Source organism: Pecten maximus, chromosome 2, assembly GCF_902652985.1.
Source record: "Pecten maximus chromosome 2, xPecMax1.1, whole genome shotgun sequence".
Taxonomy (NCBI): Eukaryota; Metazoa; Mollusca; class Bivalvia; order Pectinida; family Pectinidae; genus Pecten; species Pecten maximus.
In genome coordinates, this window is record NC_047016.1 from 28,601,411 (window position 1) to 28,616,623 (window position 15,213).

The 15,213-nt window shown below is 35.3% G+C and overlaps 1 protein-coding gene across 3 annotated transcripts; it reads left to right on the forward strand.

The window, feature by feature from the left end:
* Positions 1-4,416: 4,416 nt before the first annotated feature.
* LOC117321740 (arylsulfatase B-like) lies at positions 4,417-14,442 on the forward strand. 3 transcript variants are annotated; one of them, XM_033876252.1, is made up of 9 exons: positions 4,417-4,502; positions 5,981-6,106; positions 6,387-6,546; positions 6,899-7,011; positions 7,756-7,872; positions 9,553-9,675; positions 10,446-10,578; positions 11,028-11,181; positions 11,688-14,442. In XM_033876252.1, exons 2-9 carry the CDS (start codon positions 5,993-5,995, stop codon positions 12,412-12,414), a joined length of 1,641 nt encoding a protein of 546 aa, XP_033732143.1. In that variant the 5' UTR covers positions 4,417-4,502; positions 5,981-5,992; the 3' UTR covers positions 12,415-14,442. The 3 variants fall into 3 exon arrangements, with proteins under 3 accessions (XP_033732143.1, XP_033732144.1, XP_033732145.1); XM_033876253.1 differs by lacking the exon at positions 6,899-7,011 and adding an exon at positions 7,053-7,165; XM_033876254.1 differs by lacking the exon at positions 4,417-4,502 and adding an exon at positions 4,545-5,392.
* The last annotated feature ends 771 nt before the right edge of the window (positions 14,443-15,213 follow it).

Here is a 15,213-nt window from a genome sequence, read left to right on the forward strand (position 1 = left end):
TGTGTCTCTAGCATGCTGGGATGAAGGGCTACCAATTTTGTTCAAATGAATATTTTTGACCTTCATTCAAGGTCATAGGGGTCAAATATGCTAAAATCTTTAAATGGCTTCTTCATAATAACCAAGAGGCCCAGGGATCTGATATTGGGCTTTCAGCTTGCTAGGGTGGGCAGTGACCACAAACTCAAGGTCATCAAATCTGCCAAAATATATCAAATTCAGTGGTATGTCACTGCATGTCAAATATTAGGCTGCCCTGACGAAATAAGGTTAATTGATGGAATTAGTATATTAAAATGGAACATACACTAGAGCACGAAATATGTTCTATTTTAACCACTTAACAAATAAATCAAAATCTTTTACATTTAATACTCATACATGTGTGTGTGTGTACAAGAATAAACAAAGTTCAAATGCGTAATGTTTTTCTGTGGTTGACGTAAAGCACGTGAATCAAATACAAGTGTCTGTATCCGTAACAAATACTCTGATTTGAGTAAAGATAATTGACTAATATACGGACAGGGACTTAGATTACGCAAGGTAATTGAAAACACAGATCACAAGTGATGCATATTTAAGTGTATCAGTCGATAACGGACATGGCTAACATCCCTTTTCCGGTTAAACCGAGCCTGGGACACGTTGGTCGTTGAACAATATAACTACGTCACGATATGACACAATGTGAGTTACATGCACGTGGTCGTGATGACGACACAGCTGTGTACCAAGTTCGTGTACTGTTCGATATCCCAGGTGCGTTTGCTCTCCGCATCCCTGGAATATGTCATGACAAAATCGAAGATTCAGTCGCCGCCATCTTGTAGGTTGGATGTACATCAAACGTACTGACAAAAGGTTGCTTCAGTTTTGCGATTGGTTAGGTTTTTTTTCTAACATCAATCAAATAGCTAGTTGTATATCTTGTATTTTACAAGGTATGCCCTATAGTATCGAGAGTGTACTGATTGTACAAAAATATATGTCATGATATGACGTCATGTGATTTTTAATCATTTCTTCAGTTGGTTTGTAAAAAAAGAAACTATGGACAAAGCAAGAAGTACTTTATTCCAAATATAATGTCGATCTTGTTTTTAAAGCCACTTTGAAAGATATCCAGTGTATTTTATGATAATTCTTTTATAAAACAAAAGTTTTTCATATCTTATGAATAACGGTTCAATTACCATCTTATCAAAAAAGTCTTTACAAAGATATCTTACACATCTTAAGATAGAAATTGTATCTAGTGTAACGGATCAACATTGTTCCTAGCTGAAGGAAGTATCGAGAGTGTACTGATTGTACAAAAATATATGTCGGCTGACTTCATTTCCGTTACTTTTCTCGGACAATGTATATCCTTTCGAAAGAGTGTGTAACACTTACTTTCCTGTACATTTAAGCCTTCCATCGTCAATTATTTGAAAACATTCAGAATAAACATAATAAATTGCATTTTTTTCACAAATCATATTTTTTAATTATCTTGTAAGAAAAGAAAATCATTTCAAATAGGGAAGAAGTGAAACGCTCCTTAAAGTGTTTTTGTATTATAGACGTCGCTAACAATCTAACATAACTTTGACCCAGACATTCACGAGAGCATTACAAATTTCAAACATAAGTCAACTCATAACACTCGGATTGATTTCACAACAGTCCATCATATATGAACACTCACACACACACACACACACACACACACACCCAACACCATGCGTAGACCACATCAAAGCGAGACAATACCCCCTTGTTCCAAATTTAACCAAACTCATGAACACTACCATCACTTCTGGAATTTCCCCTGACAAGCTAAAACGTGCCTCAGTTCAACCCATGTACAGGAAAAAACACTGATGAGCCATAGATAAGACAAAATCAGCTTATTACGATATATTTACATTCCTAATGTGGTTTGCTGATATGAACATACCAAGAGAAAACAACAAACATATGACCATGAATACACTATGAAAACCGTATGAAAACATTGTCTCTCGTGCAAATCACCTGATTAATCGGGTCATATTAATACGCCATCAAAAAAATAGTCCGCCTTTCAATTATGAAAATATTGTGTTTTTGTTGCAATTTGTTCACATAAAATAATATGATTTGAATTGAATGATTGAAAATGCGGAACGACATTAACACAATGGCGTGGTGCATAGGTGATAGTGCCTATGTAACGTTGAAAATGGAAACGGGATGCCGTGGAAAACGGAACCAAATATTAAATTTTCTTTACATACCCGTTGAAATTGGACCCCGTTGAATAGTGAACCACATAAAAGTTTTGGATCTCGGTACCAGTTTATATTGTCATGGATGTTGCGATAAGATATGCTTACATGATACAATGTATAAACGATATTGAAGGACATTGGTATAATAAAATGGCCTGTGACCTTAGGTGACCTTTGATATCACATTGGGCTGTTATGAGAAGTGTATATAAAATGTATATAATACTTATGTACATTGATCAATACTTTAACTAGTGACCAAGATAATGACCATTAGCATCACTTTAAATAAGATGTCCCTTTACAAGTACACGATATTGATTAACATTGATTAACAATTTGACCTGTGACCTTTGGTGACCCAGATAATGACCTTTCGTATAACTAATCACCGTTATAAGACATGCATATGAAATGTATGACATTAGTCCAAGTTAAATAAGAAGTTGACCTGTGACCTTTAGTGACCCATATAATGACATTTGGTATATATTCAAACTGTAATATGATATGCATATGAAATGTATGCGATATTGATTGACATTGTATTAACAATTTGACCTGTGACCTTTGGTGACCCATATAATGACCTTTGCTATAACTCATCACTGTTATAAGATATTCATATGACATGTACACGATATTGATCGACATTGATAAACAATTTAACTTTGACATTTGGTGACCCAGATAATGACCTTTTGTATAACGTATCACTGTTATGAGATATGCATATGAAATGTATACGACATTGGTCCAAATTAATTAAGAATTTGACCTGTGACCTTTGGTGACCCATATAATGACCTTTGGTATATATTCAAACTGTAATATGATATGCATTTAAAATGTATACGATATTGATCGATATTTATATTTACGTTTATATGAACACCAGGGTTGTCATTTTCACCAAATTTTAATCTAGGTTTCCAAGGATAGAATTTGATAAAGATCATGGAAAAGATTAAAGGTCGACATCAGGACTTCATTAGATGATATATTTCCCTATGGAATATGAAGTGGTTCTCGTGTTGACCTGGACTCGACCTAGATCTACAGAGCAGCTTACACTTTCGTAACACTTGATATGAGTTCCCTTGTGTTTCTACATTTGTTCGGATTTTGCACTTGTTGTTTCGATTCTGGGTTAGAATTACGTTTCCGTTGGCTTGTTGTTATTGTCTTCTTATTGTCATTTGAGAACCGTTTAGAAATATTTTCAATGTTTTCTTGCTAGCTGAATAGTATGAAAAACAAATGTGTTAATTTCTCCAAGAAACGCAAAACTTTCGCGTAATTACCGGAAACGAAGCCGTGGTCTTTTCTGGGGGCTTTTTGGGGCCGTTAATGGACCTAATTCCCAATTGAAATTATTTCATATTAAAGCCAGATTCACATAATTTTCAGTTAACTCATGAAAAATATTTTCCAAATCACCAATGTTCTTCCCAAAATGAGACCAAAAGGCCCTAGTGACAAAAGGTACTTGTTCAAAAGCTACCGCTTTTTTTTAATCCTTGCCCTCACATAACCACATAAATAGACAAGAGGACACTATACGATCTTTGGAAAATATAAACCATGCAACAGTTTTGGAGGTCTTAAACAAGATATGGTACACGAATACTCATAAACTTGCACAAACATGCCACGTGAATAATTATTGACAATCAGAAAACTTCTAGTTTGCTTTGCAATATGGGTGTGAGTTTATTGTTGCCATCTGATAATAGCAGGATATAGCCATCCCCTATTAAAATAATAATACCAAAATAGTTGACTAGGCAGGATTTAATGTCAAGTTTTTCTTCGGTAGCTTTTTGTCTGGCTGAGCTAGCTGTATCTTAAATGATGTACCGAGATAAATATTGATGGGCCGAGAACGTCATTTTGAGAGGGATACCCTGGGATCAACTTTCACGGTGGTACTTAACGTATTATACCGATTACGGATGTTCACAGACGATCGACAGAGTGAGTGGTCTTTACATCTTTTCCCCTTTATAAAGCTGTCTATTTGTAATTCTGTTATTTGTGCAGATTTTCATAAATTACTACAAAGCCTTTCAATATGGCTGAAAGGTCAAGGTAATAGTCCTCAACGTTGGAAAGTTTTAACGCAGCAGTAGGTACATGTATTTTGATCGATTTAAATCCGGACGGTGCTCTTTCCGTCATTCGTTCCTACAATTAGAGTGAACACGGGTCACATGAGAAACACATGACGGCTGCGAACGGAAGGTAAATATAATAGGTGACACTGTAATTTGCCACCTGATGTTTAGTTCATCTTTCCGTGTTCTTACACACAGTTGTAATGTTTAGAAGCTGAAAAGTGCAAGTTGTAGTTTCGATGTGTAGTTGTATTTTTTGCACTAGATCTAAGTTAGCCTTTAATTTTTACGTGTCGTCTCTTATATTATTATAATCGAGTTACGGTGACTGGAAATCCGCAACATTGTTTGCCTTTGACTGTTTGATGTTGCATTCACATATTTTTGAGGTTTCGCACGTCATATATAGCATGATAGAGTGTTTATGAAAAATATCAATAATGTAATCGGTGGTCAGTTTGACCACGAACTACAATAAATTAATCTTTGTCTTTTGTTCAAACCAGAGACAGGATTTTTTTTTAATAAAAGTATTAAGAATTTTCTATCTATAAAATCATGAACACATGTAGGTGAAATGTTCAAATTGGTGATATGGAAGTGCAAGTTTCATAGAAATATGATTGATAGACATGTAACAGGAGAGAGAGGGAAAATGTAGCAGCCAGACCGAGGTTCGAACCTGGGATTCTTCAAACTCTACTGTATAGACAGCCATTCTACCAACAGAGCTACCTGGTTGCCTATGATCGACCCAGTCCAATTCTGCTACATTCTTCCCTCTTTTTCAAGTCTTCAGTGCCGAAGACTACAAGTTCCGATATCCTTGTGCTTAGCATATACTCCCAATGCTTTAAACAAGGGTTGGCAATGCAAGCTCCTCAATTTTATACTTAGCAGCCAGACTGGGGTTTGAACCCAGGACCCTCCGGGCCTCCAAACTCTAGAGGGACACTCTGCGATCTGAGCTACCTGCATCATGGTCACCAATGATCGACCCAGCTCCAGTTCTGCTAGGTTTATAACCAATAATTTGTGGGCAGACTTACGTGGCATAATCTTTGAAGTATTCTTATCATATGGTGACCTTACTTGACAAGACATATTGAATAGACTTGTCTATACAGTAGAGTTTGGCTTCTTGTGCTTGCTGTCAAACTTTCAAAAACTGTCATATATGCACTTAAGCAAAAGTTAAAAAAAAAAAAAAAAAGGCCTGATACATATCACTTATAAACCTCCACTTCATTTCCATCTGGACAGAATATAAAAACCAATGGATTACAATGTATACATAGTGAACAGAGCACTAGTCAGTATGAATACCCTGCAGTCTACCAGCTTTCTGTGCATGGCTCGTCAGGGTGATGTACGTTTTATTGGAAATCACATGATACTCATTAGCCAATCAGGAAACATGAAATTTTTTTTTTTATTAAAATAGCTTTTATGATGTGGGTAAAAATGTAACATATAGTTGCATGTACAGTTGAAATAGTTTATAAAGAAATATATAAAAAAAAAATTATGTAATGCTAGTACTCTGCTTTTCCTATAGTAGACAGTTGATAATTCTGACTATTTCTTATAATTTTATTCATTCAGAAATCATCAGTCATGTTGCGTTTGAGATGGAGGAGAGAATGCATTCTGATTATTTTGGTGATATTGACCTTCGTAGAAGCCAAATCACCGAGGCCACACATAGTAGTTATTGTAGCAGATGATCTGGTAAGAATGTTTTGAAATAATTATTGCACCACTATTTGACTTTGGTGTATATGAAAACATGTTGCATCATGCATTATGTCTTTAGTTAAATGTGATGGATCTCCTTACTTTGAGTATAAAAAAACCCCAGAGAATATACCTGATAAGTAATTTTGAAACTGTCTATTGTAAAATTATTGTGTACATTACATACAATTTACTAAAGTAGATGTATTAAATTGATCAGCTGAATATTCTTTTTAAACTGTAGTAATGGTCACTGGATCAATACATTTTTCAGGGATGGAATGACATCAGTTTTCACGGTTCCAACCAGATCCCTACTCCACACATAGACAGCCTGGCATACAGTGGAATCATTCTTAATAACTACTATGTATCGCCAATATGTACCCCAACACGAGGAGCCCTGATGTCTGGTCGCCACCCGATCCATACAGGTATATACGTTGATCATCTATCTCTCAGACACTGTCCGGGTTCTATGGTCAAGATAAATGCACACATATATATTGATACCACTAAAAGTAGTTTGAATGCAGTGGATGGGTCAAACTAATTAGTGTGTAGAATTATAATTAGTTCCAACAAAAATTCATCTGTGCATTCTTGGCATAGTTATAGTTTCACATCTGATAGGGGACTATAAATTGCTGAATGGTCTTGTTCGAATAAAGTTTATTCTATATATTGATTAATACAGAAATAAGCCTGTTTCAAGCCAACAGTTACATCAGTATATAATCAGATTTGGCTTTCATCCTCTCTGAACTTGTTTTACTTATGTATCAGGGCTCCAGGAAGGTGTTATAATGGGAGCCCAGCCCTATGGCCTCCCCCTTAACTTTACCATCATGCCTCAGTGGCTAAGGAAACTAGGTTACCGCACACACATGGTAGGAAAGGTGAGTGATGTTCTCTAATCTCTGTCTCCTTCTCCTGACAGGGCTACAAGAGAGTGTTATTGTTGGGGCCCAGCCCTATGGCCTTCCTCTCAACTTTACCATTATGCCTCAGTGGCTAAGGAAACTAGGTTATCGCACACACATGGTAGGAAAGGTGAGTTCTTTATCTGCTTGTCCAGATGTAAACTTTATTTTTCTACAACAAGTGTGAAACACGTTATATCAATTTATGTTAAAATCTCCTGGTGTCACCTCCAGGAATGGAATGTTTAGATACCATATATACACCATTTATGGTACAAGGAGATATAAAAAAATAAATGTATGTTTTTGTTCACAAAAATATATCTCTACTTATCAACAATACTTGTATAGGCCTCTTTTCATTATTTAATTTGATAAGTCATGAAAACCAATCTATATGTATCCAGTAATAAATTAAATTTCCATTTACTCTCCATTGTCACTATATAACTTCAGTGTAATGATATGAAGAACAATGTTCATCACATTGTCACTGAATGACATTGTTTTGTCTGACATCACTATATTAATTGTATACATGCTACTGGATGATAATGAATAAAACTATGTAGTTATATTGTATAAAAAGTGAATATCCTCATAGCATGACTTGAAACTTTTACTGTAAAATGTTTAAGATAAAGAAAGTTTTTACATTGAAAGCATACCTGAACAGTTTTAGAAAAATAATAATTAGGTTCATGTTTCAATTAATTTTAGTGGCATCTTGGATTTTTCAAGAGTGAATACACACCCACTCGCCGTGGATTCGAGTCTTACTCGGGATACTACCAAGGGTGTGGAGATTATTATGACCATACCTATGAGGCTAACGAGGTAAGAATATTGTCACACCTGGTCTCCACTGTATCTGATGTATATAGTATATACAATATATATTGTCAATAAATTAACACCTACATGTACATGGATGTTGTCTTTTCCAGGATAGCAGCCACATTTATATATTATGTGGTGGTGATCTACATGTGATATTCATTTAGTTAATGGGTCATTAAATTAGGCTTTGTATCATAAGTCTTTCATTATTGATTTCTATAGCTGTTTAATTATTTGATAACTGAAGTATTTCAGGAAACTGCATCAGTGATCAAAAATGAAGAAAAGATCCTGGCTGCATGTTAGCCATTTTGTTTTTACTGGTCAGACACTTGTGAAGTTTGAGAAATATTGATTCTCTCTAGTACATTTCAAGAAATAGCAATAGTTTAATTTTGCTTGTAACAAGCATTTTCATTGGCTCAAATAATTATGTTATCATCTCATAACATAAAAATTGGTTGACTGTGACGTCAGCGGAGTAATCGTTGTTCACAGGATTTTGTATTTATCAATGTGTTTTTAAATATCTGGAGCAAAATAAACATGTTAAACTTAATGAAAATGTTTCTTATCGTTGTTAATTAAATTATAAGTGTTAATTGTAATATTTTTTTTACGTTATTGAGCAATAACAGAAAAAACTGGGGTGTGCTCTTTTCATAAACCGCGAAGAACACAAAAAAACTGGGGTGTACTCTTTTCATAAACCGTGAAGAGCGGTTTATGAAAAGAGTACACCCCAGCTTTTTGTGTTACTGCTCAATAACGTAAAAAAAATATTACAGTTAACCCTTAAATAACAGAAATTGTTTACGGACGGACCACAGACATAGGCTGATTTGAGAGAATGTGGTTGACTTTGGAGCAAGAAAAAAGGTTGTACATGATTATTAGGCACTACATCTTTAAAAATATCTTGGTTTGTGTAACCCGACCAGAGGGTTTTACATATAGGTAGGTACTGGTAGGTAGTGCTGAACTTTTTTTTTATTCAGTTCTGAAAACAGATTTTCAACCTACAATACAAAAACAAACAAGAATATAAACATCAACTGTTTGGAAATCATTATTTATTTTGTAATCTTAAACAAAGGAAACACACACTTTGTTTATTTGGGTTTGCGAGACGTATTTTCAAACATGCAAAGCAACTTCCGGACATAAATATCAAGAACTGTCAAGTCATTCCAATAACACCAAAAAAAAAACGTTTTATTTTTCACAATAAAATTCTCTGAGTAGGCAAATTTTTCTTGGTCGGGTGGGTTACGCCAAACCAACTCTATTTTTATTTTGGCCTGGTAGTTTAACATTGTGTCAAGGGAGATAACCTTATTCAGTTTAGATCACACCAAGATCAAAATATCAGAGTAAGAATGCTTGATACAGGTATTATGACAGCAGGGTGTCATGTGAGAAGATACACATTTTTTTCGAAATGTTTGTTTTCTTTTCTTACTCTTGCCTCTTTTTTTATGTTACTTTTTCCATCTCTAGAATAGTAAATTGTTTATTGTCAGACAAATTCCCAAAATAATCTCCATATACGGGTACATGTATGTATTAAGTATACACTTTATATGATTGTGGATAAGGAAGATTATTCCAAGTTCCTGTGTCTTTATGTTTTGTCTGTATTGCATCATATTTCAGTGTTCTTTTTCTTTGTTGCAGGATTATTTTGGTTATGATTTTAGACAAAATGCAAGTCTTGACTACTCAGCCATAGGCCAGTACTCTACCACTCTGTTTACCAACCGGGCTGTAGACATCATTGACCAGCATGACACAGAGGAGGTAGGTCGACCATAGAGACAGGGGTTTTCAGTGTCATCTTACATTAAACACTCTTGTTGGTCTGGATAGAAGCACACTAGGAGTCTAGTACTGGAGTTAAACTAAATACTGGGTAAAAACCCACATGGTCGGGCAGGTGATACCAATGTCTTTTCACATCCATTCAGGGATCAAACTCCACTTGTCTATGTGAAAGGCGAGCGTGTTACTACTGCCCCACCTGACCACTATTGACTAGCAGATCCTATAGTCAGTGATAGCTCAAGATAATCAAAGTTGCTGTTTTCTTATAGGGCTGCAATGAACACCTGTATCCCGTTATTGTTCAGGTTTACCGATTAATGAGTACCTGTATCCCCTGTTATTGTTCAGGTTTACCGATTAATCTAGCTCTCTTACATCCTCTCAAATTACTTCTAAGTAACAGAAAAGAATTGAAAGCCTTTGAATTATGATGTTTTAAGACAGATAAAAGCTGTTTTCTGTTACTAAGTGCTATGATTTATTTAATGTGAGCTATCCAGATTCAACAAATTTATGTCAATCTTTGAATGTCTCATGAGTAAAGAAATGTTAAACATGGATTCGTTAGTTATAGAAAATAATAAAGTGCTCTTTTGAAGTTGGTTAACATTTTGATTTTTATCCACTTTGAAAGTTGACGCTATAAAATGTATAGATCTTCATAAAGCACTGAACACCGAGATATACATGCCCATTGGGTCACTTGTTATACTGACCCATACATTTACACACATTGCATTCTGCAGCCTCTGTTCCTGTACTTGCCATACCAGGCTGTCCATAGTGGCAATTTGCCCAGTGGCAATCCTCTACAAGCACCATCATCCTACATCAACAGACACCCTCACATACATAACAAACAGCGTAAAGACTTTGCTGGTGAGTGTTTTCTGCTGTGTCTGTTGTTTGAAATTTAGTTGCGGACATCTTTGAAAAAAATATCGTTGATTTATTACTCCCCTACCGATGAAACCAGGGGACTATAGGTTTCCTCCCCATCCGTCTCCATGTGCAAACATACGTGACACCAAAGTTTCTGAGCACTAGGGGCTTCATTCCTTTAGGTATTTTGATCAAACTTAATGCTCACATTGATAAAGGACCATAATATCTTGGACAAATTCGAGGTTCAAGGATTTTGAATCAAGGCCAAGGTCACTGTTACTATTTTTAGCGGGGGCCAGTAAGGGACATGTATTGCTCTGCTTGTTTGTTTTTGACATTCTCTTATGGAATTAAAAACATTTTAGCTCACCTGCCTGTAGGAAGAATATTGTTTCTTAAAGTGTGTCAAGATTAAAACTTGGTTTACCTCCCCTTTGTTTCAGGGATGGTGGCAGCATTAGATGATGGTGTTGGTGCTGTTGTGGATGCATTAAAAAAGAGAGGTCTGTATGAAAACTCCATCTTGATGTTCACAACAGATAATGGTGGACCTGCCAATGGCTTTGATGGCAATGCAGCAAGCAACTTCCCTCTACGGTAAATATACATACATACAATAGTACTTTCTTAGTTTAAATTTGCTATGAACTGAAGTTGATGATGTTTAGTGTTTTAAGGTACAAAATGAAGAAAAATTCTGTATAGCTTACTAACTGAAAGAATAACATTTCAGTATTTAATATATTTTAAATAGTTTATTTGCATTGTTTACTAGCAGACTCAATAGCTATTGGTCGCTTGATTGTCATATTGTTTCTTAGCATTCTGTTTTACATACCGGTACATAAATCAGTAGAGATCAAAAACTTCTTTCATTTTGTAAAAGAATGAATTGATTTTGTGAACTAGGTATGTGAAATCCAAAAAGCCAAATGTAGCAGACTGGGTTTGGAAACTGACAGAAAGTTACCATATATATAATCAGTGCTCAAATTTTAGGATTTTAATAATTTCTTTAAATATGCTGTTCAATATATTTATCATATATGTTTGGATTCTGTGTTGGACATCATCTTTAATGATTTTATTTCTGTTTCTTTTAGGGGAGTAAAGGCCACCCTATGGGAAGGAGGAGTGAGAGGTGTAGGCTTTGTTCACAGTCCACTTCTCCAAAAGTCTGGATATGTTTCCCAACAGCTAATGCATGTATGTGATTGGCTGCCAACATTTTATTCGGCTGCAGGGGGCAATCCAACTGACCTTGGTGAATTGGATGGCTACAACATGTGGACCATGCTTTCGTCAAATAGTAAACCAGTCAGGAAAGAGCTATTACATAATATTTCTCCAGCTAAAAAGAGTGGGGCTGTACGCGTGGGCGACTACAAACTCTTAGTGGGAGGTGTTAACATGCATTGGGATGGCTGGTATCCACCATACCAAGTCACTGAGGACAGCTCAAGGCTCTACTACGACAACCCGGCTGCAAAAAATGCACCATTTAAGGAGCTGAGAGAAACATCAAATAACACACTCACAGGTGTTAGGAAACAAATGACCTTAAACTCAGCTGTAAAGGTCAACTGTGGACCAAAGCCAGCTAATGCCAGCACAAACTGTGATCCTCGCCAAAATGCCTGTCTGTATCATATTCCTTCTGATCCATGTGAATATAATAATATAGCTTTTTCAAATCCAAACATTGTCCGCTCTCTTACTGACAGGCTAGATTACTATTTATCAACAATGGTTCCACCTGCAAATCAACCAGAGGATCCAAATGGCAACCCGCTATTTAATAACGGTGCTTGGATCTCTTGGCTGGATTAGTTTTTTGGAATTTTTTTTTTCTCTTAGATTTACATACAACTTAGTTATTTTGTAGTTATTTGATTTGGTTGGGATGATATGATTATTATTACAGATGTATGATATCATGTACATGGCATTTTTGGTGATGAAGACACAAAAGTGCCAATCCTTTTATAAATGCTCAAAGTGAATCTCAAGATTAATAATTGCTGGGAATACCAATTGGACATTTATTGTTTTGCTCAGATAGCTCATTTTCTTCTAAATTCACAATTGAAATGTCATTTGTATCATTAACTACTTGAAGGTATATTATTGTGAAGTAAACCAGTATTCAGGCGACACAAGAGAGATGACATTCACCCTGCTGTGAGAAAGATGTACATGTCCTGATCCATCTTATAGGATCAAAAGGCCAGTCAGCCTGCTGGAATGGATGTGCTGCACTTAAGCTAGATGTCCTCTTTTTGTACCATGTTGAAATGTGGAAGTGAGCGATGATGACTATGTGTACACAAGCGTATATAAAATGTTTGTCATACTAGTTCTATTGTGCTTGTTATATAAAATTATTTGCCTATGTGAAGAGATTTTTAATGTTCCCTGTAAAACTTAGTTCATACCTAACATGAGTGATTACATATATATATCAGCAAAATGGTAAATTCCATAGAGATATCTTTATAACATGTTACATAAAATGTTGTGAATGTTCAGTTAATGTGGTGTGTATATGATTATACTGTTGAAACTGTAGCTCATACATGTTCCCTGAAGACCAGGACCAGACATTACTGATTTAATCAGCACCTATTATATTTTTTTTGTGATGGGGAGAATCAATATTTTTTCATTCACTGAATTCTTTTTATTAAGATAATTGCCTGTAACAAAAATTCTAGCAAGTACATGTAAGTAAACCACAAGAGTATTGTGTTACACACAGAGACTTGGCAAACGTTATGGTACATGTACAAATGTATGTACGTTATGTTGTATACCTTCAAATTAGCCATAAGTTCGGGGAGGACTTGCTTGTTAACCATTTCAACTTACCGTTTCAAAATTGATGATTCAGCAAAAGTGAAGAAGGGGGTTTATTTTTATCGTCAGGGACTTATTGGGGCAGAGTTTTTTTGTTTTTGTTTTGCATGTCATGCCCCTGTGGTTGTTACACATATGATATATAGATTTAATTAATTAGATTTCATTTTACAAAGGTAATGTAGAATTAGATTTCTTTTTACAAAGGGATTAGGATTTTTTTTAACATGTAAACCCTGGGATGCTGGAGTGATGTTGAGTAGCATAGTTACATTTTTGGGAAATATCAATGGTTAATGTAATTGTAAATTCGTTTATTGGTTAATATGTTTTTGTCTTGGAATATAGTGTTTTAAGGAAGCAGACCCTACATCTCAGTTTTGAATGGATATTATTCAGATAATTTTTTATGTTAGCTAATATAAAATACTTAAATTAATTCATCAGTGGACCATGGTATGGTGAACCTTCGCTCGATATGATATGAAACCAGATATAGACGTATTGATCTGTTATTTTCTTTTCTTTATAATATATTTTACTAATAATACTTGATATACATATCTGCTGCTTTGATTGTTACTAAAAGTGCAATATACGAAGTGTACAAAGAAAACACTTTATAACATGAAATACATTATCAATGAATATATTTTTTATCAACATGTTTTCATACAATATTATACAGTTGTATCGGAGATACTAAACATTAAGCTATTGATTTATTTTGTCTCATTTGATTTTTGTGTTTTTCTGTGCCATTTGATACACCAAGCTCTGAATCTTTAATACGTTCCTGATGTCTATTGTTGAGATGAAATGATAGTAGAATACTGTACATTTACTCAAAGTTATAGATTTCAGTACATCATTGTAATGTTATACATGTTTGTTAAATCTGTAATATATGCCTAAAAATATATTATATTTATCAATCTACGGTATTTGTCTACTTAAGAACTTTTATTGGAAATGTATTGAAATAAAAATAGTCTTGAAGAATGTACCCTTATATTATCTTTCCAACATCATTTGCAATAGAAAATTCTGAAATAATAAAATACTTGCCATAGCATCCACACACACAATCAATATCATTAGTGAATATGAAAATAACAGACTGTCACCATCATACATTTTGAATCCCCTGCAGGTAGGGCGTAATAATTGTACTTGCTGCCCCCATTGCATGATCGTAAGAGGCGACTAAATTTGGGATCTTATCTTTTCTCTTCTTTCTTAACAACTTTCTTCTTCCTAATGTCTCCCTTGACAATGCCTCACTTTTGGCCTTTAGTTGAACGTTCGCCCCTGTGAGGAAGGCTTTGGGTTCTGTCCCCTGGCCGAGACATACCAGAGTCATCAAAAATGGTAGTTGCTACTCGAGCTTAGCACTCAGCATATTTAGAGTAGGACGACTGGTTCGCCCATTTCAGTATAATGTGACCGGGTGGGGTGTGCTGCTGGGTGTCTTCGGCAGTCTGCTTCAGTGAGGTAGCACTATAAATCGGCAAAAGTTCCGGCCTATCACAAGGAGACTTAACAAGAACATACCGCAGCCTCCCAAAACACACATACGCACTCACCACACGCATGCAAATTGCATGCACGGGAGGCCGTCCTTAAATGACCTTAGCTGTTAATAGGGCGTTAAACAAAATAAACCAAACCAAACCAAATCATACATTTTGGAGTAGGAGAACATTGTATCATTGACAATTTCACACACAATGTTCTGTCACAAATGCAAACTGAAAAGGTACACTTTCATGT

Excerpts from the sequence above, each read along its gene's own strand:
- LOC117321740 (XM_033876252.1), top strand. The coding sequence starts at position 5,993 with ATGTTGCGTTTGAGATGGAGGAGAGAATGCATTCTGATTATTTTGGTG. Across the intron at positions 9,676-10,445 it reads ACCAGCATGACACAGAGGAG|CCTCTGTTCCTGTACTTGCC; the intron begins GTAGGTCGACCA and ends TGCATTCTGCAG. Across the intron at positions 11,182-11,687 it reads GCAAGCAACTTCCCTCTACG|GGGAGTAAAGGCCACCCTAT; the intron begins GTAAATATACAT and ends TGTTTCTTTTAG.